We start from the raw sequence: 27959 nt of genomic DNA, 5'->3' as shown, positions 1-27959 counted from the left end.
CTTCAGGACTACCTTGTTTGGAAAGGGAGGGAAGAAAGGGGCTTCCAGTCCAGAAGGGAAGGTCACGGGAGGAAGCAGGGCTGAGCCTGGCCTGGGGACCCAACTCAGCAGCGCAGGGCTCTGTTCCTCGTCAACAGGGCAGGCGGGAGTCCTCCCAGAAAAGCTGGGGAAGGGAGAGCCAGGCCTGCCCAGGTGGGAGACTGCAGGAGACACAGATCAGACTCCAAGTGACGCTGGTTCGACCGCGCCATCCAGGAGGGTCCTCCCTGACAGGACGCACATTACCCAGCCCTCTTGTGCCCTCCGAGTCAGTGTTTCAAAGGGGGGTTTCTGGCCATTAGTGTCCCGGCGATCAATACTTAGTTGTGGTCGTAACTTTTTGTTTTCACCTGAGAAGGTCTTGCTGTGTTGCCCAGGCGGACCTTGATTTCATGATCCCCCCTGAGTGGCTGGGGTTATAGGTAGGCACCACTGTGCCTGGCACCAGTTTCTTATTTTTTATTTTTGGTGGGGGGGTGTACTGGATATTGAGCTCAGGGGAACTCTACCCCGGAGCCACATCCCGAGACCTTTAACAATTTGTTTTGTGACAGGGTCTCAGTAAGGTGCCCAGGCTAGCCTTGAACTTGCAATTCTCCTGCCTCAGCCTCCCAAACAGCTGGGACTATAGACATGTGCCACCATGCCTGGCCCAGCACCAGAATTTTTTATTTTTTGGTACTAGGGTTTGAACTCAGGGATGCTTAACCCCTGAGCCACATCCCCAGCCCCCACCCCCTTTTAGTTATAGATGGACACAACACTTTTATTTATTTTTATGTGGTGCTGAGGATCAAACCCAGTGCCTGACACGTTCCAGGCAAGTGTTCTACCACTGAGCTATAGCCCCAGCGCCCCCAGCCCTTTTATATATTTTATTTAGAGACAGAGTCTCTCTGAGTTGCTTAGAGCCTAAGTTGCTGAGGCTGGTTTTGAATCCTCCTGCCTCAGGCTCCCGAGTCGCTGGAATTACAAGTGTGCACCACTACACCTAGCCCCCTTTTATTTTTCAGTCAGGGTCTCACTAAGTTTCTAAGGCCTCACTAAATTGCTGAGGCTGGCCTCAAACTTGTGATTCTCCTGCCTCAGCCTCCCAAGTCTCTGGGATCACAGGAGTGCACTGCTCTGCCTGGTGTCAGTACCAGAATTGTCCACAGATGGTCAAGCTGAATGCTGTCTGGTGAAACTTCACAGGCACACAATAATGTAAAATTTATTTCACACTGTGGGTTATATTCAAAAAGATCTGAAAGATGATACTTGAAGGGTCAGTTTCTGGAATGGAACATACCACGTCCAGTCTTGAGATAATCTGAGTATAAATTTGTAGATCAATGAAGACATAAAGCACATGCTGAAATTTCTTTTAAAAGGAAAGACCCTTTTTTATTAAACTTACATGTTTTATTTTCTTCCTTTCAGAACCCTAATTTAAAAAAAAAAAAAAAAAAAACCTTTTGTTTCTACTTAAAAACAACAACAACAACAACAACAACAACCATGAATCAAACAAACCAAGGAAACTTTTAAACATTGCTTTCGTGGTGGGAAAGGAGGCAATGGGGTTCGACATGAGCACAGAAAACGACACCTGGGCACAGAAGGGGGACCCCACTGTGGGTGCTGCCAGCGGTGGGGTCGAGAAGCAGCGCCTGCCCATGAGGGTTTCCCAAGCAAGTCCGCCTGGCTCAGGAAGCACCTCCTCACCGTTCGGAGCAACAAACAGACCAAAGCCCTAATGATCTCGCAGATACAATCAATCACTCTAGTTTTTAAAAAGCACACATTCTCCCCTTCCTTCCCCGTTCTGGCGACAAGGCCCTTCACAGGACATATGTGTTCTTCACCAGCTGCTCCTTGTCATCTCCAGAGCTCCAGACAGTGCGGAGAGCACGCTCCTGCTTCTTCCGCGCTATCCGGATCAGGCAGACCACAGAGGCTCCCAGGAGGAGGATCAGTACCATCACAAAGAGACCTGCCAGGACCACCGCTGGGGACAAGACAGGAGATCAGTGAGTAAGGAGGCAAGCAGCCAGAGACAGCTCCCCAAGGACACACGACAGCCCACATGAGCTGGACAAGGAACAGACACCTCCAACAACCCAGTAGGGCTTGGAGAACTGGAACTGGGGAGACAGCCTGCCAGGGAAGTCACCAAGGAGAACCCCTGAAAAAGGAGGTGCCGTGCCACATGCACAAGGTGGCTCTGTGTTCCTCCTTTCTGAAACATGCCACTTCTACTCAGATCCCTGCCATGAGCTGGGTCGAACCACATGGGAGTGCAACAGATGCACACCAGGGAGCGAAGCTTCCCTGTGGTGAGTAACATCAAATCCCAAAGGTTGTGTGTCCACACACACTCCTGATCAGCAGAGAAAAACATGTGACCCTGCAGGTGGCTAAGAGGACTGCTGCTGGGATGACACCAGGTGGAGCTGCGCTGGGAGGGAGGGGCCGCGCTCCTACCTGCTGGGCAGATATAACAGTGGCTGCCCGTGGCTGCCCACTGCTCAGTGAAGATGCCCTCTCTCCAGGCAGGGTTCTGCCTAAGGTGCATGGCTTCCTGGGCGGCCACTTGACTCTCCCTCCTCCGCTGGCTCAAGAACTTCAGACCCAGGCTTCTGGGGATTCCCCTGTCCACCGCAGCCCCCCAACCAACTCTTAAGACCTGGGCAGCTTTCCAAACCCACACCTGGGAAACCAGGTTCCAGCTTCTAGAACAAGGCAGACTTGCAGGTCAGGTCTTGGCTCCTAGCAGGTAAACAGGTCAAGAAAGGGGCCAAACCAGTGTGGCAAGTTATTTGTGCCAAGATCACCATTTACAACTCAGGTTCAGAAACAAAAGTGAGAGCATGCTGAGCCTCTGTCAGGCCAGACTGCTTGGGGACGATGGCATTGGCCTGGGGCTCATGTGGCTCTCCTCTCTGAAACCCATGACCAACTGTTTATACCCTACAACAGCCAAGTTCCCTTCAACCCTCAGGTCAGCCTGGTGGCAGGGATGGCCTGTGGAATTACTGACTCACACCAGCCTATTTGTGTACAAAGTATGCTGGGACAAACGGCCACCACATATGCCAAGCTGCCTCACCATCTCATGTAAAGACAGAGCTTTCTACCAAAAAGATATTTAGAGTGAAAAGACAATGTGGCCAAGATAACATGAGCCTAAAGAAAATGCAGCTGAGCAGACTGAGCTCCGTGGAGAAAGGAAGGTGACAGGCAGCTGAGCAGACTGAGCTCCGTGGAGAAAGGAAGGTGACAGGCAAGAGGTCACTAACCTTTGGTGCCAGGGGGGAGGACAGGATACGGCTCCTTTCCTGGAAGAGAGCGCACAATTCTTGAGAGGTCAGCTCATGGCCCTGCCCAGCTCACAGAGTGGCCACCAATCCAGGCTGCCCCTCAGGCTCGCCTCAGCCTTGGGGTCCTTGCAGGGAACTTTTTCTGAGGGAATGCTAGCTGTCAGGGGCTGAGGCCTTGCCGCTCTGGTGGGGTCCAAAGAACAGCATTCCCAACGCCCTCATCTCAGGGATGGAGAGAGGGACTCGAGTCCTCGGGAGGGCCACAGACTCAGCCTCACCGAAGCAGCGCTGCATGCAGGCCTCCTTGGAGAGATAGCTGTTCTTATTGCCCCGGCACCCTCCGTAGATGAAGTTGTCACAGGAGTTCTTCTCAGCATCAAAGTACCAGCGCAGGAAGGCTGCCCGGCAGGGCCCAGTGACGGCCTTGGCAGCGCAGTACTCTGTAGGCAAGGTGGCACGAATCAGCGGGGCCCAGGAGGAGGGAAGAGCTACAACGTGCCTCAGCAGACACAGCGGAGAAATCTCCATGGAGAGATCTCCCTGGGTAAAGGACCTGCTGAGTTATGGACGGCCCACTCTGCCCTACATCCTCAGATGGCTTCTTTACAGCCAGGACTGTGCTCACGTACTGATGACGCGACGCCAGGGACTATTCCTGGCAACTTTTGTGTCCTGACTCAGACTCTACAAGATCTGTCCTGGGACCCTAATTTCACACCCGGGAACTGTGAGGTGGAGCGACAGCAACTTGCCCACAGTCACACAGCTGGTGAGAGACGAGCAGAAGGTAAGTTCTAGATCCACACACTCCATTCCCTTCCAATAAATCTTCTCCCCTGGCACAGCCTGGAGCATCTACTAGGGACTGTCACCCCCATCCTAGCTTAGAATGCTGTCACCTCAGAAAGGCCAAAATGCCCTATTCTACAATTCTTTTTCTTCTCTTTTTTTGTGCTGTTTGCGGTGCTGGGACTGGAACCCAGGGCCTCACACGTGCTAGGCGAGTGCCCTACCACTGGGCCACACCCCGGCCCTCCTCCCTCAGTAGAAACTTTCAACTGCCCACTAGGTAAGAAACCATGTTCTGCCCATGCATAATTTTTCTTTAAAAAGTCATACCTTCATAGTTGAAAACACCATCAGAGAGGTCATCAGAATCCTGCCTTCTGGGAACTGAAACACAAACATCTTTGTCAGGGAAGCTGGGACAGATACAGGACACATGGCCAAGTGGGGACTGGGTCTAAAAGGGCCCACTATGGGAGCATAGACATAAGTGTCACCTTTAAGGAAGGGTGTGGACCACAGCACCTGCCAGTCAGTGCACGTAACACAGTGAAAGAACAGTCCCACCTAGAGACCACTATGGAAACTGACCCAGATGCCATTTCTGTTGTGATTAGACACTTCCTGATACAACTAGAAATTTCACTCTCCTGAGGAAATTTTTCTGAACAGGCTGGACACCTGAGTTACCATGGTGGGGCCAGGGTTCTGGATGAACTTGAGAGGCCAGCCAAGGGAGTGAACAGGGCACCCAGGCAGAGAAAGGCCAGGACAGGCACGGTTTCCTGGCCTAGCACAAGTAGCAAGCTACAAGTCAGCCGACCCTCACAGCCACCTCACCAAAACACTCTCACAGGCATTAGTGTGAGTCAGAGGCCAAAGCCCAGGTCACAACTAGTGAACGGGCACGAGCCACCCGGGGATCTCTTCCTTGAACAAGAGTGGGGCAGAGTCCCTCCCTCCTGCAGGGCAGGTCTCTCAGGCCCCCCGAGCCCACTGCCTGGTCACTGGCCCCTGAGGTGCCTTTGCTAGTGCATGTGCCACTCACCCAGGCTCCAGCTGCAGAGTCCTTAAGCATAAAGGAGGAGTGGGGCGGCTACTGTCAGCACTACAAAGCAAGCTAACGCCAAGCTCGAGATCAGGACTGCAGCAGGCGGAGAGGCGGGCGGGCAGCAAAGGACGGAGCACGGGAGACGGCAAGACAACAGGGAGCAAAGGAGGGAGAACAGGCGAGACAGCTGGGGTGGGAAGTGAGATAGCACAGCAGGCGAGGCCCGCGGGCCAAGGCAGGGGCCTGAGCCTCCACTGGGCAGCCAGGAGGCACCGTGAAACCCTTGACCCTCCTGTGGGCAGGACAAGGACAGCTTCTCAGTGGCAGAATGTTGCAGCCCAAAGCCAGCTACCCAGGCAGAGCCATGTTTACCGATCCTGAGCCAACAGAACCAGGAGGTGGAAGCCTCTACGACTCCCAAGTTACAGTGTCCTTTCTCGATTACCATCTGGGAGGCCCTCATTTCCTTTGGGGTCCTTTTAAAAACTTACCACTGGGGACAGAAGAACCTGCTCCACTCCTGCTGGTGTCCAGACCATCAATGGAATTCTCTGCAAGGGAACAAATAATGCAGTGAGAAAGCACCTCCCAGCTGTCTGGTGAAGAAGGGCCAGCAGGCGTGAGTGGGTCCTGCACACCACTTAGCAACCCACTTCTTTTCTTTTGGTTCTGGGGCTTAATGGAGGGCACTTAACCACTGAGCCACATCCCCAGCTTTTTATCTTTTATTCTGAGACAGGGACATACTGTGTTGCTGAGGCTGGCTTTGAACTCGAGATCCTCCTGCCTCAGCCTCCGGAGGTGCTGGGATTCCAGGCGTGCACCATGGCACCTGGCTCATCGCATGCTGGACCACAAGCATGCCATGTCTCAGTCATGAAGAACCCGGGCTGGCTCTGAGTTTTCAACTCTAAGGAAATCAGAGCAAAGACACGCTGAGTGACTTTTAAGAAGGGAGGCTAGCGTGGGCAACTTTCAGAGACCCTGTTTCAAAATTTTAAAAAATAAATTAAAAAGTTAAGGGGCACACAACAGTGTAAATTTAAATAGTGCTAGGCGTGGTGGCACATTCCTGTAATTCCAGCTACTCAAAAGACTAAGGCTGAAGGATCACAAGTTCAAGGCCAATTCAGGCAACTTGGCAAGACCCTGTCTCAAGAAAATAAAAAGAAAAGGGCTGAGGAGTATTGTCCCCTAGGCGGTTCTAGTTATCGCTGTAAATTAATAAGTTGGCATTCCCATTCTCATCTGGCCTCCCCAGAGCGTGGCTGCCTAGGAGGGAGATACTCTAGCAAAACTCTGGGGACTGGTGGCTCTGGCAGTTTTCAGCTCTTCACAGGCCGCTGTGAGACCCTCAAGAGCTGCAGTTGGTGCCACAGCTGAGCGTTCAGGTCCTTGCAGCTGGGCCCGGCTCTGGACCACCTCCAGGAAATCAGCGAACCTGCTTCTCCCAGCAAAACACAACCCTTGCCCCCAGCAGCCATGTTCCTGCTTACATCCACTATCCCCTGCGTGTCCCCAATACCTCAACCCTCATCCTGAGAAGATGGGGCTAGCACAGCGAGGGAGCACAATACAGTGCCCCACATGGCATCATCACTTATGATGGAAAAATAAACCCTTTTTTCCTCAGTTACCATCTTGGAAAGTTCCCAGTTACCCCGAGAGGTAAGGGATTGACCCGTCTGATCTAAGATCACACTCTGCCTCCTCAGCTCTCCAAATTTGCTGAGAGAAAAGCAAACTGCCCCTTATGGGGCGCACTGCTGGGCTCATGTGTTCCTGCACTGCTTTAGACCTGAGGTCATTGCCAAGGCCACTTTTGTTGTCCCCTCTTTACAAACTTAAATAAGCTTATCTGATCTCTGAACGCGCAGCAAAGCAAAGAGGAATTAGAGCCAGTGGGTAAAGACAGAAAGTTGTAAGCACCAGACAAGGATGCAGGGCAGGCTTGGGGGCTGTCGTAGGTCCTGAGGGGTCCACACAGGGTCCATGCTGAAGAGTCACAGCCTTAAAGCCAAGTCATCAAGAAAAGCTGTGTGAGCTAGGCGAGGTGGCGCACGCTTGTAATACCAGTGGCTCGGGAGGCTGAGGCAGGAGGATCGAGAGTTCAAAGCCAGCCTCAGCAACTTAGCAAGACCCTGTTTCTAAAATAGGACTGGGATGTGGCTCAGTGGTCCAGTGCCCGTGAGTTCAATCCCTGTACCCATCCCCTGCTTCCCCCCACCCCCCAATACTGCAAGAAGTCACATACTGATTTTAAAACAGTGTCACTGAAAATCTTACAAGACTGTCTGGACGGCCCCATCCGTGGGCTCTGGAACATCTGGGAAGGATCAGGTCCCAGAAGGCCAACACCTCCCCACCACTACCTCTCAAGGAGTCCTCCTCCCAGGCTGGGGATGAGCCAGGGCCTGCTGGTGGGGGTGTTGGGTTTTTATTTAACAGTTAGGCTGTCAGGATCAACATTATCTTGATCCCATGACCCACATTCCAGTGTCAACTCATAACTTGGCTGTATGAGCTTTTTGTGTCATTTGCCCAAGAGGTAAAAATAACCCAAAGGCCCAGGGAACAGAAGAGCAGCCTGAGAACAGGTTGAAGTCCCATTCTCCAGGACTATGCTGGGGGGTACCCTCACTCAGAATCACCAGAAAAGGTCTGCTCTCCCCTTCGGGAAGAGGAGAGGCCTGTGAACCACTGTGAGGCCACAGGGACCAGCACACTGAGCTAGTTTGTTCTGCTTTTTAAACCTCTGACAGGTTCGACAGCCAGAGGTGTCCATAGCCAATAAACAAACAAGACCTCCCACACTACCAAGGTCTCACCTGTAACGCCAGCACATTTCTCAAGACACTCCTCCTTGCTCTGGTAATTGTTGTCATTCCCTTCACAGCCACCATACACAAATGGCTGGCAAGACCCTTCAGTGACATTGTACCACCATCTGGGGATGGAGGCCCGGCATCGTCCCACCACCTTCGAAACTTGGCAAAAGTCTGAAACACAAAACAGAACCCAGCTGCTATGACAGGGCAACCCTGGCTTCAAAGGACATTCCTATAGGAGGCGGCCCACGATCTTCCAGATCTCTAAGAGACAGAGCCTTAAGGTCCAGCCAGTCCCTCTGTGAGCTGCCTTCAGGCCTGCTTGGCGAGTCCTTCCTTGTGCGGGAAGAACCACGCCATCCAGCAGGAGCCTGGCCCACCCACACAACGTTGCGAGTCGATTCTGCCCTTGCTCCCCTTATCAAAGACATTCGTCTTTGATGCGCTGTCGGTGGGTAAAGCACCCCCAAGTGCAACTTTCCTAACTTTTTTTATCCTCTCTCCAACCAGACAGGCCACTCAAGTCACAAGAGCCTTAGAAACAAGCGTTCCAACTCTAGTTCTCCCATCCTCAAAGGCAATGCAGGCCACACCGCCATCCCAGAACTTCAGTGGTTCCCATCTGAGCACAAGGAAATGGAGTTGGGTTTCCAGGAGTCCCTAAAATGTGGTCCCGCTCTGGTCAGAGAAATAAAAAACAATGTTATAAAAGTCCAACCAGTTCATTTGCATATAAAAGGCTAAATGGCCTCTCAGAAAGGGCGAAAAAACTAGCCTAGAGAAATCACATTTCTCCTGATGACTCCCAGGAGAGGAAACCACCAAAAATAACTCGACCATGCGATTCCCCATCTCCCAGGCACTCCAGCCCCCACTAATCCTGATCTGCGTGGGGACCAGCACAAGGGTGCATGATAACCAGGTCTGGATACAAGCATCCAGGTGGCACACTTGCTCATGGGTGGTTGTTCACCCCTCTTTAGTCGTTTCCATGTTTGCCTGGCGCATTTCACCAACTGGGAACAACCTCTGAAAGCATACAAGACTGCTGTGTCTCCAAAATACTGCATGATAGGCATGAAACCAGATGTTTCTGGAAACACTGATCTCTCCATGAAAAAGGTTGCTACTGTGCAAAAGGCACGCTCCCTCCCCCAGGAGCTCCCACATATGCCAGGAAGTCCCAGGTAACTAGCAGGCAGAAAAGGCATGTTCTGCAGCAGGAAGTGATCCTCTGAAAGCAACCATCCATTAAACCATCAGCCAAAAGGCTCCTTATCTGAACGCTTCATGTGAATGAAATCACACAGCATGTCCAGAAAAGGCAAATTGACTGAGGGGGAAGTGGTTCAGTGATTCCCTAGTGCTGGGGGTGGGATGGGCAGTAACTGAGAATGGACATGGGGATCTTTGGGGGAGGATGGCAATGTTCTAAAATTGGATTGTGGTGATAGCTGCATGAATTTGTAAAATGTAAAAATCCTTGGAATGTATACTTAAATGATTTTATGGCATGTGAATTAAAAGCAGCGCCAACGGGGGGCTGGGTGCCCTGTGCATCCACAGCCTCAGTTGCTTGGGAGGCTGAGGCAGAGGCCTACAATTTTGAGGTCAGCATGGGCAACGCAACAGGTCCCAGGCAACCAGAACCAGAACCATCCGGTATCCACTGCAGCAGGCACTTTTGACAATGCACCAAAGGTCACACAACACAGGATCAACAAGGCTGAGGGAAAACATGCAGAACAGAGTCCTCCAGCATATTATTCAGCCCAACTCACACGCGTCAAGCCCAGAGGCAGCACTGCGATCCACAGGACAAGATGAAGAGGACCCACGGGATCCAGTTACAATCCCAAACTGAAAGCATCACCTATGCAGGAGCAGCCAGTAGTAGCCACAGCCCACCAGAGCCTAGGCATGCTGAGCGCCCTGGCGATCACTCTGCTTTATGTCAGTCACACTTCCTAAGCAGTTTCTGGTATTAAAAAAAAACTTTAGGGAAGAATTGTTTGCCTTAAATGGATGAAGTCCATAGTATGTGAATTAAATCTCAAAGCGAAGACCAAAAACCAGAGGGAAGGGCCGACAAAGCTCAAGGCAGTCTGGAGGGAACCACCGGACACCACAGACCATGGCATCATGGTAGCAACTGGTGGCTTTACATAAGCAAGGGTGACAGCTACATGCTAGATGCTGGGAAGCAAAAGCCTGAGGGTATATAAAGAGGAAAAAAAGAAGGGGCTAGAGCTGGGGCTCAGTGGGAGAGTGCTTGAGGCACTGGGCTCCATCCTTAGCATCACATATAAGTAAATAAAATAAAGGTCCTTCAACAACTAAAAAAGATTAAAAAAAAAAAAGAAGAAGAAAAGAAAAAAAGATCTACCGAAGGATGAGTGAATTCCACAGTGCCTAAAGGTAGCCCTCATCTTATAGGTTCAGATCTGCAGGAGTACCAGGGTCCCTGAGGAGACATGGGCATGCTGACAGCGCTAACAAGGCCCACAGGTCAATACAGGAAACCTAAACGCTAAATAACCAGCATCCAAGAAGAAATCAATTGTCAAGCATGCCAGAGGTTTGTGTTTGCCAGTACACCACCTGGGAAAGCAAGCTGACATGCAGCAGGTCACTGGGAGTCACCTGCAGTCAGAACAATGACGTTCACTGAATGATTCTAGGGCTCTTCTCGCCAATGGAACTCAGAAGCAGAGCAAAGACTCCTGGCCGCATCTGAACCCACCGCCAGGGCCTGCCTCAGAGACACCTCTTGGCACACTGTGGCCCGGCACCCTGAGGGAGTACAAAGCTCTTTCTTCGGATGTGAGCACCCTTGTCACAAGTTCTGGGGGACTGGAAGGCTATTCTGTCTGGACAGTTCTAAATTACCACATACTAACTTCACAGATCCAAAAAGCAGCCTTGTTTTCAGGTTTGCTTACATGAGAAGAGGGATGAAGGACTTCCCTGATGGCCCAGAGGAAGTCAAAACATCTGTATTAAAAGAAAACTTGAGGGGTTGGGGCTGTAGCTCAGTGGTAGAGTGCTTGCCTAGCATGTGTGAGCACTGGGTTCAAGCTCCAGTATAGGGGGGAGACGCCTTTCTGTGAGTATGAAAGGAAGTGTCTCAGAATGGAGGAGTCTCTCTCTTTTTTATTTTTCTTAATATATATTTTTTTGGTTGTAGATGGACATAATACCTTTGTTTATTTATTTATTTGATGTGGTGCTGAGGATTGAACCCAGTGCCTCACACATGCCAGGCAAGCACTCCACCAGTGAGCCAGAAACCCCAGCCCCCAGGAGTCTCTTTCTGTCAACATACTTTCACTAACTAAATGCCCCCACCCCACACTGGGGGACTGAACCCAGGGGCATTCTATCAGTGAGTCACATCCTTAGTTCTTTTTATTCTGAGACAGGTTCTCTCAAAGTTGCCCATGCTGGCATCAAACTTTTGATCCTCCTGCCTCAGCCTCCCAAGTAGCTAGGACCACCGAGAGCACCACCATGCCTGACTACTAAATTGCATTTAAACTTGTACGGCATGAACCTTTATTCTGCAGGCTTGAGAGAACTGAGGTCATGGAAAGCGACTTTGTTTTAGTCTGTGTGTTTGCTTTAAAGGAGGCAGTGTTCCTTCATAAAACACATACAGTCTTCACTTTACCACAAATAACACCAATGAACTTTTTCTTTCATTGCTCTCCAAAAAACTTTTATAAAAGCCAGAAATATTTTGGTATTTATGATGACTTCCATGATTTGTCATCTTCCTTAAAATTTTTTTTTTTAAATTAAAGTACCACGGCAGATTCAGATTTAAAAAATGAGCACGCATACAGATGCACCCCTGTAATCCCAGCAACTCAGGAGGCTGAGGCAGAAGGATCACAAGCTCAAGGTGTGCCTCAGCAACTTAGTGAGTGAGGTTGTCTTCAAAATAAAATGCAAAGAGGGTTAAGGATGTAGGTCAGTGATAGGGCGCCCCTGGGCTCAATCCCCAGTACTGGGGGGAAAAGGAAAAAAAAACTGACATGCAGAGCATTACCTACTTTTTGACACCCCACTTCTTGCCTCCACCTAACATTATGCCAGGCATATCATGTGCCTATTTCTAATGGTCACAATAAAAGTGAAATATGGCACGCTCTTGTAATCCCAGTGGCTCAAGAGGCTGAGGCAGGAGGATTTCGAGTTCAAAGGCAGCCTCAGCAACTTAGGGAGGTCCTAAGCAGCTCAGCGAGACCCTGTCTCTCAATAAAATATTTTTAAAAAGGGGCTGGAGATGTGGTTCAGTGGTTAAGTGCCCCAGGGTTCAATCCCTGGTACCAAAAAAAAAAAAAAAAAAAAGTGAACCATGAAGTAACACCCCTACTTTTCAAAAGAGGACTCTGAGCCTTGGGGTGGATAAAGGCAAGCAATAAACAGAGCTGGGTTCTGAATTCCCGCTCATCCCTTGGAGCACTCGGGTAGGGAGCCTTCCACAGGCAGCAGAAACAGAACTGAGCTGCCTAAAAGCCAAAGATTCCTCAGGGCTGTTATCCCAGTCTGAGAGCTCAACAAGGTCATTTCCCTTCTCCAGAGGCCTCATTGGGGCCTGTTTCCAGTCACACTTAAATGACAGGTCATGGAGAGAAACATACTGAAAGCACTGGCCAAGGCTCGGGGGATGTGGTTGGACATAATTTCAGGAAGTTATTCCTTAATGAGTTCTTTTATTATTACTAAGAAATGACAACAGCTGAGGGCAGTGGCACACACCTATAATCCCAGCACCTTGGGAGGCTGAGGCAGGAGAATCACAAGTTCAAGCTAGCCTCAGCATCTTAGCAAGGCCCTCAGTAACTTAGTGAGACCCTGTCTCAAAATAAAAAAAATAATAATAATAAAAAGGGCTGGGGATGTGGCTTAGTGGTAAAGTGCCCTTGGGTTTGATCTCTGCTACCAAAAAATTTAAAAATAAAAAATAAATAAAATGATTGGCCTTAGACTACTATTGAGAAGCAATCATGGAAGGTATCTCAAGTCCTATTTGTATGCTCACAAATGCTAAAATGCAAAATTAACTACATTCAACATGTTTTCAAAACACAGGTTAAGGGCCCGGCATGACACATGCCTGTAATTCCAGCAACTCAGGAGACTGAAGCAGGAGGGGCAAGTTCAAGGCAAGCCTGGGTAACTTAGCCAGACCCCATCTTAAAATAAAATTTAAAAAGTACTGGGGATGTAGCTCAGTGGTAGAGGACCCCTCGGTTCAGTTCCCAGTACTGCAAATAAAAAATAAACAGGAAGAACGAGAAAAAGCTGATGGGAACCAAATTTGGAAGCACTCACTTCATAATATGTGAAATAAAAAAATGGAACTCATCTTTAGAAAACTAGCATTCTTTTGCAGAAGCAAAAAAAAAAAAAAAAAAAAAACCAAAAAAGGTTAAAAATCACATATTTTCTGAAATATGACCCTAACTTAAGATCCTGGCAGGCAGTTTGAACACTGGCTGCTGTCAAATTGAGAAACAAACTGGTGAATGGTATCACGGAAAACAAGTTTCTCTGGTTCTGCGGTCAGTAGAGCTTTAACGAGACAACCAGTCAAGAGCTCAAATAACTTCACCTGACAGAACCACTTGGAATGATCTGCTGTCACCTTCTAACAAGGATATTACTGAAATTTCAGGCTTGAGGCACTACCAAGTCAATTTAATTTTACAAGATTGAGAAGATAGTCCCTAATCATTCTTCAAAAAAGCACAGTTGGAACCTGTTATCCCAGCTACTCAGGAAGGTCACAAGTTCAAGGCCAGCCTCCAAAACTTAGCAGACCCTGTCTCCAAAAAAGAAGGGAAAAAAACCCCAGCAGCTGGAGTTGTGCCTACTTTGTTACAAAGTATGTTGACTTTACAAATATACTGAAAACTACAGAAAATACCCTAACACTGGTATAGTCACTCCTGTTTTATCAAAATCTAACTAAAAAGCATTAAAACACAAATAGATGAAACCCTCCATATAGTTCTCACTTCAATCCTGCCTGTTCTCCCTCTCTCCCAAATTCATGATCAACTTGAACTTGGTGTTATCTTTTATTCATGTTTTTTATATCCATTCAGAGTATATTATTTTATTTCTTAAAATATTTTTAATGTTGATAGACCTTTATTTATTCATTTATTTATATGTGGTGCTGAGGCTCGAACCCAGTACCTCACACATACTAGGCAAGCGCTCTGCCGGGAGCCACAGCCCAGAACCTATTACCTTACTTTTGATGTGTGGTGAAGGGATTGATTGAACCAGCAACTCAGGCGTGCGAGGCAAGCACTCCATCGCTGAGCTACCCCGCCCTGAAGCTTACTTTTTAAAACAAGCAAAGATAACTCCTAGAGTTCTAGCCCTTGATACACTAGACTCCCATGGGTGCTATAAACTGAAGCACATGGTGTTCTTGTCTGACAGACATGTCACGAGAGTTCTGGGTCACCTACCAGACTGAAGTCCATCAGGAAGAGGTCCTTCTGCTCCTCCCCCTCGGCCCATCTGTTTTTCTGTCTGCAGTACTGGGGATGAACCCAGGGTGCTACTGCTAAACTACATCCCAGCCCTATTTATTTATTTATAGACAGAGTCTCACGAACTTACCCAGGATGGCCTCAGGCTCCCACACTGTTGGAATTACAAATGTGTGTCACCATAACTGGCTGTTTTGTTTTCATGGTTATTTTGTGAGGTACCAGGGATTGAAACAAGGGTCACTCTATCATTGAGGTGCATTCCCAACCTGTTTTATTTTTTTTCTTATTTTAAGACAGGGTCTCACTAAATTGCCCAGGATGGCTGGGTATGGTGGCAAAATACCTGTAACCCCAGTGACTCTGGAGGTTGAGGCAGGAGAATCCAAGTGCAAAGCCAACCTCAGCAATTTAGGGAGACCCTATCTCAAAATAAAAAATAAAAAGGGCTGGGGATGTGGCTCAGTGGTAAAGCACCCCTAAATTCAATCCCCAGCATCAAAAATAAATAAACAAACCAACCAACCCAGGCTGGTTTTGAACTTTGGATCCTCCTGCCTCAACCTCCTAAATAGCTGGGATTACAGGTGTGCACCACCACACCCAGCAATATCTATTTCCTCCAGAGCATGGGTCAGGGCCAAACAGTAAATACAGGCAGTAACCTGTGGTGTTGGGGGTCAAGCAAAGCAATCTTTCAATCAATGGAGACTGTTCCATGGCCTTCAAAACTGGGTGTGGTGGAACATGTCTATAATCCTAACTACACAGGTGGATCACAAAGTTCAAGGCCAGCCTGCCTAATTTAACCAGACTGTCTCAGAAAAAAAACTGAAAAAGGTAGGTGGGGGATGTCAAAACATTGTAAAATGTTGTCAATTACAAGTGTGAAATGAGTATTTAGTACACAGTAAGCTCAAATATGAAAATTAAAGTGTTAATTTCTTCCCCCCAAATGAACAATGTTTATAGAATGATTCTCATATGACATGGAGCCAGCAACACTGTGCAGCTTTTCTAGATCTGAACTGGCTTCCAGCATCTTACCCTTTGCTCTTACAGTGTTCCTGAGAATTGCTTCCCTGTAGGTTTCTGCTGCCATGACTTGCTTTGGGACATCACCCACAAGTTACCTTTCTGGTTTCTGTAAAGCAGTCATGAAACTCCTCTGGTCACATAGCCACAGCCTCTGAAATGGCGGCAGTGTCAACATTCCCCCAGCTGGCTTTTCTGCCACTTCGTTTATGCTTGGCTGGAATTTCACCTTCAGAAGTTACTCTGTTTTCTCTTTGCTGTACTCTGGGGTTTTATCATAGGGACAAGCAGACACGCAACTACATGCTGTGCTGTGGACATATGAACCAAGGGATGACATGCAGCAGCCAGGCTCTAGACTGGATGTAACTTACAGGAATCTGCAGTCTGAACGGCTAGCAGCTGGCACTTCTACTTCACCCAAACAGTCACAGTTAACAAACCGCGATGACTGAAACTTAAACCCTGTTGTTGGGGGTCAGAGGTAATTTCATGGAGTCAGGAAATGAAGTTCCTATGCTGAAAACCCTGCCTGTATAGCTCCATGGGTCACATGGTCTCAGCTGCAACTACTCTCACTGCAGCATAAAAAGCACCATAAACAGTATGGAAATAAATGACCATGGCTGTGTTCCAATAAAACTTATTTATGGACACTGAACTCCAATTTTATATAATTATCATATGACACAAAATGTTCTTCTTTGGGTTTTTCTCAACCATTAAAAAAAAATTAATAACTAGACCTCTCAGCTCACAGGCCCCAGGCAGGTGGTATCGCAAGCCGCAGTCTACCACATCCTTCTTTTTTTTTTTTTTTAATTCTTAGTTGCAGATGAACACAATACTTCTATTTTACTTATTTAATTTTATGTGGTGCTGAGGATGGAACCCAGTGCCTCATGTGTGCTAGGCAAGTGCTCTACCGCTAAGCCACAACCCCAGCCCCACTCCAGCCCAGACAAGGCCTTCTTGAGAGAAGGTGTACAAGAACACTGCTCAGATGGAACTCCCCAAGTCTCTCCTGTGGGGGCCAAACCGACAGCCCAGATTCCTGGGGTTCGCATTCCTTAAAACAGACCACATTCCTCAGGTTAGTCCTTTGCCAAAAACGCCATAGCCCACTACTCACTGCTAAACAGCTCTACTCTTCAAAACAGCCACTTCAAATTCCAAGGACCAAAAGGAGGTTATTTGCAACAATAATCCTCACATATTTGAAAATCATATATTATACAGAAAAGAACAGATAATAGGCCTCCTTAGTATCAAAATGCAAAAAAAAAAAAAAAAAAAAAAAAAAGTCATTTAATTCAAGAATTACAAAAAACTAGGGCAAGTATTACCACATCTACAAAGGGCTTGGGTGTTCACAGACTTAAAACAGCTGCAAATTCACTACCATGACATCTTGTTTGTCTGGGTAAATAACTTAAGATAACCACAAAAGGAAATAATTGGAGCTGTTAAAAAATAGAAAAATATGCCAGATGTGATGATGCAAACCTGTAATCCCAGCTACTCAGGAGGCTAAGCAGAACTGAAAGTTCAAGGCCAGCCTGGGCAACATAGGAAGACCCACCTCAAAATACAAAGCAAGCAAGCAAACAGACTTTAGAGGCTTTGACAATAAAGCAAAGCTCTGATTATGGAACCACCATGTCTCCCTGGGTTAGGGCGAAGGCTGTGAATGTTAGACAATAAGACATTATAACTGGGCCTAAGTTGAGGTGAAGACCTTCCTTATGTGATTCATACATGTTTGAATCTAGTTGACACCAAAGTATTTCTTGACAAGTTTGTTAGCAAATACTACCCTTTGACTGGACCCAGTGGTGCATATCTGTGATCCTAGCTACTCAGAAGGCTGAGGCAGGAGGATCAGAATTTTGAGGCTAGGGTTGGGTGCAGTGGCGCATGCCTGTAACCCCAGCAACTTGGGAAGCTGAGGCAGGAGGATTAAAAGTTCAAAGCCAACCTCAACAACTTGGTGAGGCCCTCAGCAACTTAGCAAGACCCTGTCTCAAGATAAAACATAAAAAGATCTAGGGATCTGACTCAGTGGGTAAAGTGTCCCTGGGTTTATTCCCTGGCACAAAAATAAATAAATAAATAAATAAATAAGTTGTTTGAGTTGTGGGATCCTGTTTTGAAATTTAAAAAAACAAAAGAAGGGCTGGAGAGTAGCTCAGTGGTGGATACCCCTGGACTCAATCCCCACTAATGCAAAAGAACAGAAACAAAAAAAATTGCCCCATTAATCTTGTGCCCCCCCCCTTTTTTTTTGCAGTACAGGGGATTGAACCCAGGGTCTCATTTATACCAGATAAGGGCTTTACAACTGGGCTACCTCCCTAGCCCAATCTCTGGCTGTTTGGGGAAGTAGCACATACCACCTGTAACCTGAATTCACTTGTAAACAAGGAAGTGAGGAGACAGCTGGCTTTTCTCCATGAGCCCCATAAAGATATATTCTACAAGCTTGCAGATTCATTTTTTAAAAACTATGCAAATGGGAAGTTGTTCTCTGACACACAGTACCAATATCCAAGTGTTGTGAAGATTAAGGAGCTTTTAACCCATTAGAAGTGCTTAAAATAATATTTGGCAAAAGATTTTTTTTTTTTTTTTTTTGCAGTCCTAGGGAATGAACAAGGGTCTCCTCACACATGCTAGGCAAGTGCTCTACCACTGAGCTACATTCCCAGTGGCAATAGCTTTTAATAAATAGTAGATACTGTGTTTTTATGAACACTGGACTAATAATATAGGAACAGAGGGAATGAAGATGAAGGACAAAACATTTCACTAGAAAGTCCAACCAAACGTGGTGACTGATAGGATGCATGGGATACAGAAAACCAAAGCACAACCTGGAGCCAAATAGCTGAGGACATCAACCCAGGTATCAACTGTCCCCTTGATTTTCTTGCTGCACAACCATTTGCAGAGCCTCCAGGGACCAGAATAAGACAGGGACAACAGCCCAGAGTGGTGTCACATGCATGCAATCCCAGTGATTCAGAAGATTGAGGCATGAGGATTGAAAGTTCCAGGACAGTTTCAGCAACTTAGACCGTGTCTCAAAATAACAAAAAGGCCTGGTGATGCAGCTCAGTGGTAAAGCACCTCTGGGTTCAATCCCTGAACCAAAACACCACCACCAACCCACAGTGGTGGGAGGGCTGGGGATGTAGCCCAGTGGCAGAGTGGGAACAAAAACCACAAAAAGAACAACAAAAATCATTATGCTCTGCTTACCCATCTGGATTTTGAGTGCCTTCTTCCTAAGGAACGAGGAAAGCTTACAAGGTTTGTGTGACTGAAGAGGTAGAGAATACCAAAGAGGAACACGAGGCTGTTTGCTTGGCTTTTACTTTTGAGATGGGGGTTTTGCTGTGTGGCCAAGGTGGTCCCAAACTCCTGGGCTCAAGAGATTCTCCTACTTTAATCTCCCAAAAAGAAGTTTTAATTCTACCAGGTAAAATTCCAAAGGTATTTTTATAATCAGCCTTAAGTTTATGGTGCTCTATGAAGCCACCTATTTTGGTTAGGTGAACAGATTGCACACATTTGAGTGCTTCAGTTTCCAGTACAGAAAGCAATTACCCATCTATCTCCTCTAGGCTTGGGCATCTGCAAATTGTCATTATTAGGACAACTCATTCAGAAACTTTAAAATAATCTCTATTTATGAGGTAAGAACATTTACAATGACAAATCCAATTTAAATTATAAGGGTTATAAAATCTTGGTGTTTTATATATAAAGTTTTGACATATTTAGGTATGAAAGCTTATATTTCATAAACCATCAGCACAAGGTAAACCACCACTCCTACCGTCACTTCATGTTCATCACTAAAACAGAACTGTTAAATTCTACCCTCACCTAAGTCCACAGCAAGAACTGAGTGGCGCATTAGAGCACTTGGAAGGAAACGAACCATTTCCAAGTCCTTCACAGAACCAGTTCTGTGAATTCATTCCGGAGTCCTTTTGTGAAGCAAGGACCAACTTTGAGAAATTAGCAAAGACTAGCACTTGAACAATGATTTAACCTTTTTTTCATCATCATCCTTCTAAGGAGTCCCTTTAGACACATTTTTTCTAATCGGCCCATGAAATTTGATTTTAATTTATGTATTTACTTTTCCGAAGTCATGCACCCAGAACCCAGTTCAGAATCATTGTGAACCAGGCACAGTGGCACACATCTGAAGAGGCCAAAGAATCACAACTCCGAGGCCAGCCTCAGTAATTTGGTGAGACTCTATCTTAAAATAAAAAGGACTGGGGATGGAGCTCAGTGGTAGGCACCCCTAGGTTCAATGCCCAGTGCCACAAAGAAAGAAAAAAAGGTAAAATGATTTCCAATGAGAAATGCATTTCAAATAAACTTCAAAGTAATTAAACTTCAAAGTTCCTGGGCCTCAGCATCCAACGTTCTGGCACTTCATTCTTTTTTTTTTTTCCTTTCTTTCCTTTTTTTTTTTTTTTTGGTAGCAGGGATTGAACTCACTGAGCCACATCTCCAGCCTTTTTTAAATTTTATTCAGAGACAGGGTCTCACTGAGTTACTTAGCACCCTGTTAAATTGCTGAGGCTGGCTTTGAACTCTCGATCCTCCTGCTTCAGACTCCAGAGTCACTGGGATTACAGGCATGTGCCACCATGCCCAGCTCACATTTCATTCTTTCACAAGAAGTTTTCTAAAAAATCTTCTCAGAAACAAACTTGTGAAATGATATTGTAACCAGGATCATACAACAAACCCATAATCCATACTCTGATGCTTCTGGAGTCATCTGTGACTCATTTGTCCTGTGCCCACTGGGTTAAGGCCTCCAGATGGATGATGTCATTTCAGTGTGACCCCTGCAGAGCTCTCTCCTCTCTTGCATGGATCACAGGCAACTCATCCCTTATCTGGCCTCCCCATTGGCTTCAGAACAGAAAAACAAGAGGCCTAGCTGCCTGGCCAGCTACCCAAGGACAAGCCTGAATGTGCAAATGACCTTGACCACAGGTATAATGAAGGAGAGTGGAAGAAAGGTTTCCTTTCTCCATCCCAGGCTGAGCAAAGAAATGTTTCTGTTGTAAAGAAAACACTCTCCCTCAGTGGACCTAAAGTCAAGGTCCTCATCATCCTGTAGGGACTGTAATCCGTGAGCCCCCAAAGCCCATGTCATCATCACTAAGCACAGAAACCCCACAATACTCATGTTAAAAGCACAGATATTGACCTATTTCTTTGTTTACAGCACCATCTTCCTCTCGTCACAAAAAAACAGCCAGGTGTGTCTGTTTTGTTCAGTGCTCTATTTTAAGACCCTAAAACAGTGCCTTGGCACTTGAGGGGTGCTTGATAAATATTTGCTAACTCGCCTGGCACTGTGGCACACACCTGTAATCCCAGCTGGTGGGGAAAGGCTGAAGCAGAAAGTTTAAGGCCCACCTGGGCAACCTAGTGAGACCCTGTTTCAAAATTGAATTAAAAAAAGAGGCGGGGAATGGGATGTAGCTCAAAAGTAAAACATTCCTGGGTTCAATTCCCAGTACTGGGGGAAAAAATTGTTGCTTATATCAGTGAATAAGCACTTGAATGTGGCTTGCCTGCAAGCAGATCAAGCACCTCTTCTATAAACGATAAAAATTACATAAGATGTTGATCAGCTACTAACTCTAGGCACACTTGAGCTCTTACGTGTCATCTGAAGTTTGACCATCTGTCACAACTATCTGTGGGAATAAGGAGGAAGGGAAAGGAATGGTGACTGACATACTCACTGGAGATTTTCTTGAAAGTCCACCTTGTGTTGAAGTCTGGGGAAGCTGTAATTAACTTAAGGAAACTGCAGATCGCTTGGAAGTCAGTGGAGGTTGTGGAATGAATGTTGCCTTGCCAGGCTCCAGTGGAAATTCCCAAGAGCAGCCCACAAAGAACCCTAAGTCAAGTAACCATTAACACGAGCTGACGCCCAAGGCCAGGCAAAAAGTTACAGGAAGCATGAACTACACTTAAATGACAGCTCCTAAAGGAATTTCCAAGGTTAATCTCTGAAATACTGTACCGGTCAAAAGTATGTACTTCAGGGCCCTTAAATATCAGAATTTAAGCTGAGTGTGGTGGTGGCACACACTTGTGATTCCAGTACAAGAGGCTAAGGCAGGAGGATCACAAGTTCAAAGTCACCTAGGCAATTTAGTGAGACCAACTCAAAATACAAAAACTGAAAAAAGGGCTGGGAATATAGCTCAGGGGTAGACTGCTTGCCTAGCATAAATGAGCCCCTGGTTCACTTCCCAGTACCACAAAAATAAAACAAATGCAGGGCACAGTGGCACATGCCTATAATCCCAGCAGCTTGGGAGGCTGAGGCAGGAGAATCACAAGTTCAAAGCCAGCCTCAGCAACTGAAGAGAGGCCCCTAAGCAACTTAGCAAGACCCTGTGTCAAAATAAAAAAATAAATAGGGCTGGGGCTAAGTGGTAGAGCGCTTGCCTAGCATGTGTGGGGCTCTGGGTATGATCCTCAGCAACATGTAAATAAAATGAGAGTATTGTGTTCATCTACAAATAAAAAACAACACATATTTTAAAACAAAGCAAAACAAAAAATCCCAAATATCACATGGAGAGAAGAGGAAAAAAAAATCATGCCTATTTGCATGATAAAGTGTTTTTTTTCACCTCCCTTACAGCACTAGTACTGTACAACTTCTAAAAGCTGTTAGATGTCATCTATCTCCTTTTTTAAAATGAAGCATATTCTCAAGGTGCGGGCCACAACCCAAAGGCCCACAGATATAAAAGGTGGACAAATAAACTAGGCACCGTGGTGCATACCTGTAACACCTGCTACTCTGGAGGCTGAGAGAGATAAAAAAATTAAAAATGGCTGAGGATGTAGATCAGCAGTAGAGCACCCGTGGGTCCAATCCCCAGTACCAAAATGTAAATAATTATAGACTGGTAGAGGAGTACATGTCCCTCCCCGAAGGCTCCAGGCTCCAGTCCATGAGTGCTATGTGGGAACAAAGGCCTGTGTTCTGGGCAGGTTCCACCAGGTCTTATTTTTCAAGCAAAGCCAAGAGCCAAATGTCTTTTTTTTTTTTTTTTAAGTCGTGGATGAACCTTTATTTTTATGTGGTGCTGAGAATCGAACCCAGTGTCTCCACATGCTAGGCAAGCACTCTACCACTGAGCCACAACCCCAGACACCAAACGTCTTAAATAAGAAATTCCTGACTCTAGAAATCACCCAAGTCACCAAAAGATTTCGTGAAGCTTCCCAGGAAGGGGCCATTTTCTATGGAAGACAGATTTATCCCGATTCTGGAAAACCCAGCACAAGGAAAGTTTTCCCTACCTGTCTGCAGGTTTGGAGTCAGGACTCTTCCTCCAGGCCTTCAAAAGCCCCGTGTACTTGCCACGCCCTTCCCACTGCCCTCCATCACTCAAGAGCCTCACCGACATGGTCAATCTCAGACCAGGAGACACTGATCACAGACAAGAAGCCCCAGAGTGCAATTCCGGAGGCTGAAGCAGAAGGATCACAAGTTGAGGCCAGCCACCCTCAGCAACTACATGAGAGACCCTTGGCAACTGAGATCCTCTCTCAAAATTTAAAAAAATCAAAAAGGTTGGGATGTAGCTTCAATCTCTAGTACCAAAAAAACCCAAAACAAAACAAAACAAAAAAAAACACCTCCCCAGAGTGAATCCTCATCCCCACACAGCCTGTTTTGTCCTATCTCCAACCCCCAATTCCTGGACCCTTCAGCAAAAGCTCATTTCTGCAATTCTCTGAGCATTTTTGTCACCTTACCCTAGTTAGAACCTGAACCTCCTGCTTCCAGACCATTTCCCCTAGCCTCCCCAAGCCACATTATCAGAGCAGACTGCTCACTGCCCACGTGCTTCATCTGACCCATGTCCCTACTCCTCACTTCTCCACCATCTTTATCTGGGCTCACTGCCTCTCAGGCTGCTTTCAGCACTCTCGTTTCCATATCCAGAAAGATGATCCTCTGGCCTCAGTTCTTTGACCTTCCCTCCTCCAGTGAACTTGTCCTCCCAACTCCTCACTCTTACAGTCACACGGTAGACCTTGTCTCAATAACAGCAGGCTCTTTGGAACCACATTCTCATCACCTACAATCACTGCCCATGTATCCTGTTCTCTAGATCATTCTCTCTAGAACCTCAACTGCAACAAGCTGTCGGCCTTGCCATCTTCATGTTCCTCAGCCTCCTCATGTCTTTGCAGAGAAAATCACTCCCTTAGACTCACCCCCCATTCATGTCTCTCCACACACTCATCTGGCAGCACACGTGCCAGGACAAACAGCTTGCTCAGCAGATATTCTTTCTTTGTGAGAAAACCAAAGCAACGGGAGAAGGGGGGCAGGATCAAAACTGCCTCCTGCCTCAGATCAAGTTGTTTGAATCAAACAAAAACAACACTCCAGATAAGTGAGGGCAATAGTTCACCCCGTCAGACACTAGAACTTCTGAAAGGTCAGTAGGTCCAGCCAGCTCCAGCAGAATCAGGGGAAAAGTGGGGTCAGGTTGGGGAGACACAAAGAACAGAGAAGGCCTCTGCAGTCAGACCTGGCTTTGTCAATGACTGTTGTATGAGCAGGCCTGTCATGTCACCACCACGACAGGTTATTTCCACAACACATTTGCGCTCAGAGGAAGCAGTAACCACAAGCAGTCCCAGGCCAGGTAACTGGAGACACATCCTAACTTCATTTCTTCATCTGAAAAAGCCCAGAAGGGCTGACAAATTCTGGTTCGTACTGCAACAGTCAACACGTGCACTCCTCATTCCAGGCCCTCTAGGACTGTACCTCTCTCCACTGGCTCCTGACAACTTGGACAACTTTTTCCTTTTCCCCCTACCTCAACAACAGGGCAGCTGACCATTCTCCAGAAGTTACCACAGGGGATGATGACCTGGCAGGCACACATCCTGCTCCTCTCTTTTTTCACCCAATGTGCTGGCCTATAAAGCCCTGGGCCGCCTAGTTCCTGCCCACTTCTCCCTCCTCCCAGTCCCCCTCTCTCACTTCTGCTATGACTCCCTCTTTTCCTTGAATTCAATGAGCTTGTTCCACACTCAAGGCCTTTGCACTCAATCATCTCCAGACAACTGAACACTGGTTCCCAAGGTCTTTGTGTGGCTGCCACTTCCTCATTCTTCATGTCAGAGCTCAGATGCCAACCTCCTCGGAGAGACCTCCCCTGACCACTGGAGCTAAAGGAGCCCCCCTCATCTTGTCACTCTGTTCCTGTACTTCACCCTGTTCATTTACCTCTTAGTCATTTAATCTTTGGTCAGGGCTCTTTATTTAGATGTACACCATCTCTCCCGCTGGACTACAAGCTCTGTGAATGCCAAGCTCTGTGGAATCAACTGTTGTCACCACTGCCAGCACAGTCCCTGACACATGGCAGAGGCTAAGTTCGCTGAATCAATGGATTCTTCTTTCCAGAGTTCTTTTCAAAACCCTCTGGTACCTGTCTGAAGCGGTTAAGCTTATAACAACACTTGAAGAAGCCAACCCCAGCTGCTGGTTGCCAATACTCTCTGGCAGGAAGGAGCTTCATCTCTGCACCTTGGCAAGGTTTCTCCCGGCCACCAGTTGCTCCTCTTTTCTTCCTTTTTTCGACCATCACCAAGAAACCCCTTCATCTTGGGCATCAACCCAACTGCGACTGATTTAGAAAACTTTCTGGAGACTGTGGCTCAATATTCAAAGAGATGGCGATGGGGGTTTCTTCCTGAAGCCAAAATTGCCACCAGGTCACCAAATCCAACCCACAACCCTCAGAGGCGTGGCCTGCCTTGGCTTTCTTTGGCCATGGAACTTTCCGCTGCCAGGAAGAGTACTCGGTGCGGCTCCTCACCCCCTTCCTGCCCCAGGGAGGGCCAAGGCCACTTCCTTCTTGGTCAATACCCTCGGCCCCTCCTTCCTCCTAAGGAAACTTTCCCAACCTTTCTCCTCCGCCCGCCGTGCATTCCCAAGAGCCCCCAGACCTCCTCAGGACTCAATCGCAAGGCGCCCTGACCATTCCCAAGCCGCCCCCAATTTCCTCCCCCGCAATTCCCGGGCCCCGAACCCACTTTACCCCCAGACTCTGCCCCTAGAGCCCCGCCTCCGGCCTCCATTCCTCCCTGGACACCCATCGGGCCCTCACCGTGGATGCTTCGGTCTCCGTGGGCCACCTCGGCCCTGGAGAGGAGCAGCGATGCCAGCAGGGCGAGGAGCGCCCGGCAGCGCCGCGGCCCACACAGCTGCGCCATGACGGGTGCCCGGGATGCGCCGCCGAGGCCTCGAGCCGCAGGCCGTTGGGGTCTCGCGATCAGGTGCGGGAAGACCCTGGTCGCGCACGCGCGCTGGAGGCCCACCGGCTCAGGTGCGGTTGCCCCCACGGGATCTGTGAGGTGCCCGAGGCTCAGAAAGCTTTTTCTCGCACCTTCGGTGGGCGGACACTGTCTTCGTGCTCGCCGCTTCGGTCCGCTCCCCACGCTTCCCTTTGCCCCTCGCGGCACTCAGCGACCCTTCCCAACTCAGGAGCGCGCCACACCGCCAAACTGGCAGGGGGGCGCCAGAGCCAATGGCGGACGCCTGGAAGCGGCTAGAAGGAGGCAGCCGGGCAGGGGGGCGGGGAGCACCTGGCGAGGCGGGGCGTGCACAGCGCAGGCGCAGAGAGCCGGCACCTGAGAGGATGCTCCCCCGCCCTTGGCGCACCTGGGCCCGCCCCTGGCGCAGGGAAAGAGGCGGGGCTTCTATTGGCTCCGCCCCAATGGGTAGCTGTCGGGTTGGGGATCAAGCCGCTGAATGCCGAGACTTCTGGCACGCTTGCTGTTGGGTCTTGGTGAGGACCTCCGAGTGCCTTCTCTTCAGGCCAGGCCTCTGAGTGGGCGGCACACGTGTCTTGGAAACCTGTGGCTTTCTGCCCTTCTTGCTTTAGCTTTCCTTTGTAGGTCAGGGATTTATTCCTAAATTCAGCGTTCACTGAGCGCCTACTTCGTGGCGCAACACTGAGGACCCCGCTGTGGTCCTAGTTCACTGGACAGGAGCATTCCCGAGTAGTGATGACAAGAGTGATTAGGGCTGTGCTGCAGAAAGTCTAGGGTTTAGTGAACAGGGGCTGGGATGGTAGAATACCAGGGCAGGTGATGACCCCATTTCCAGGATTCCCTGTACAGATAGGGAGAAATTCTCCACCCGCCAGCCACAGACCCACGTCAGGGCTGTGCTGGGGAAGCTAGGTAGAGTGATCCCACCTGAAAAGGGGAGAGCCAAAGAAGACACCCAACCCAGATTGGGGGTCAAGGAAGACTTTCCGGAGGCAGGGCGGCATGAGTTGACGGTTAAGAGGGGGATGGAGGAGCGGGGCGCAAGCCTGGAATCCCAGCGGCTCCGGAGGCTGAGGCAGGAGGATCGTGAATTAGAAGCCAGTCTAAGCAACTAAGCGAGATCCTGTCTCTAAATAAAATATAGGGCCGAGATTGTGACTCAATGGTTAAGCGTCCCTGGGTTCAATCCCCTGTACCAAAAAAGAAAAAAAAAAAAAAAATGCTGGGGGAGGGGGCGCTTTGGAAGGGCAGGCACAGAAGTAGAGGACAAGGACAGTCAACAGCATAATTAAAATAAGTTCAAGGGCTGGGGTTGTGGCTCAGTGGTCGACTGCTTGCCTAGCATGTGTGAGGCACTGGGTTCAAGTCTCAGCACCACATATAAATAAATGAATAAAATAAAGGCCTATCGACATCTAAAAATATATTTAAACACAGTATTGGAAATAGTAATAAAATATAAAATAGTAATAAAAAATAAAAGCATTGGGGATGTAGCTCAGTTGGAGAGCACTCCTGGGTTCAGACCCCAGTGAGACACACACACAGAAAGAAAACATTATTAAAAACAGTGGGGCATACATGTGAAAATGCATTCTGTTATATATAACCAATTAGAACAAATTAATTTTTTTTTAAAAAACAGTGGGGCATGAATTTGACAACTAGGATGGAAACTAGTAAGAGAACTTTTGAGTTGGGCTGTGAAAGACCTTGCTGAAAGTGACTTTGATAATGAACTCTGAAGGATAAGAAGGGAGAAGGACAAATAATCGAGCAACAGGAACAGCAGATGCTAAAGTCTTAAGGCAAGAAAGTCGTCAGTGTGTTCCAGGAGTCAGAGACCCTACCCATATGCAGCCTCCCTTCTGGCACAATATATGAAGAACCTTAACTGAGTTATCAGTATGGTGTTTACTTTGAGCAATTGAGGTTTTTTGCCAGCCATCTATTTTTGGTCTCTGGGATGGAACCCAGGGGTGTTTTACCACTGAGCCACATCCCCAACCCTTTTTATTTTTTTATTTTG

The 27959-nt window shown here is 47.8% G+C and overlaps 1 protein-coding gene across 1 annotated transcript; it reads right to left on the bottom strand.

Moving 5' to 3' along the window:
• Positions 1–1232: 1232 nt before the first annotated feature.
• Spint2 (serine peptidase inhibitor, Kunitz type 2) lies at positions 1233–26244 on the bottom strand. The gene is made up of 7 exons (XM_047529346.1): positions 25765–26244; positions 8007–8177; positions 5670–5729; positions 4461–4514; positions 3620–3781; positions 3321–3359; positions 1233–2029 (listed from the first exon to the last, which is right to left on the bottom strand). The coding sequence occupies exons 1-7, from the start codon at positions 25868–25870 to the stop codon at positions 1863–1865; spliced, it is 759 nt and encodes a 252-aa protein (XP_047385302.1). The 5' UTR covers positions 25871–26244; the 3' UTR covers positions 1233–1862.
• Positions 26245–27959: the final 1715 nt, after the last annotated feature.

This window comes from Sciurus carolinensis, chromosome 16 (assembly GCF_902686445.1).
Source record: "Sciurus carolinensis chromosome 16, mSciCar1.2, whole genome shotgun sequence".
NCBI classification, from domain to species: Eukaryota; Metazoa; Chordata; class Mammalia; order Rodentia; family Sciuridae; genus Sciurus; species Sciurus carolinensis.
This window is presented reverse-complemented; position numbering and strand designations above follow the sequence as displayed.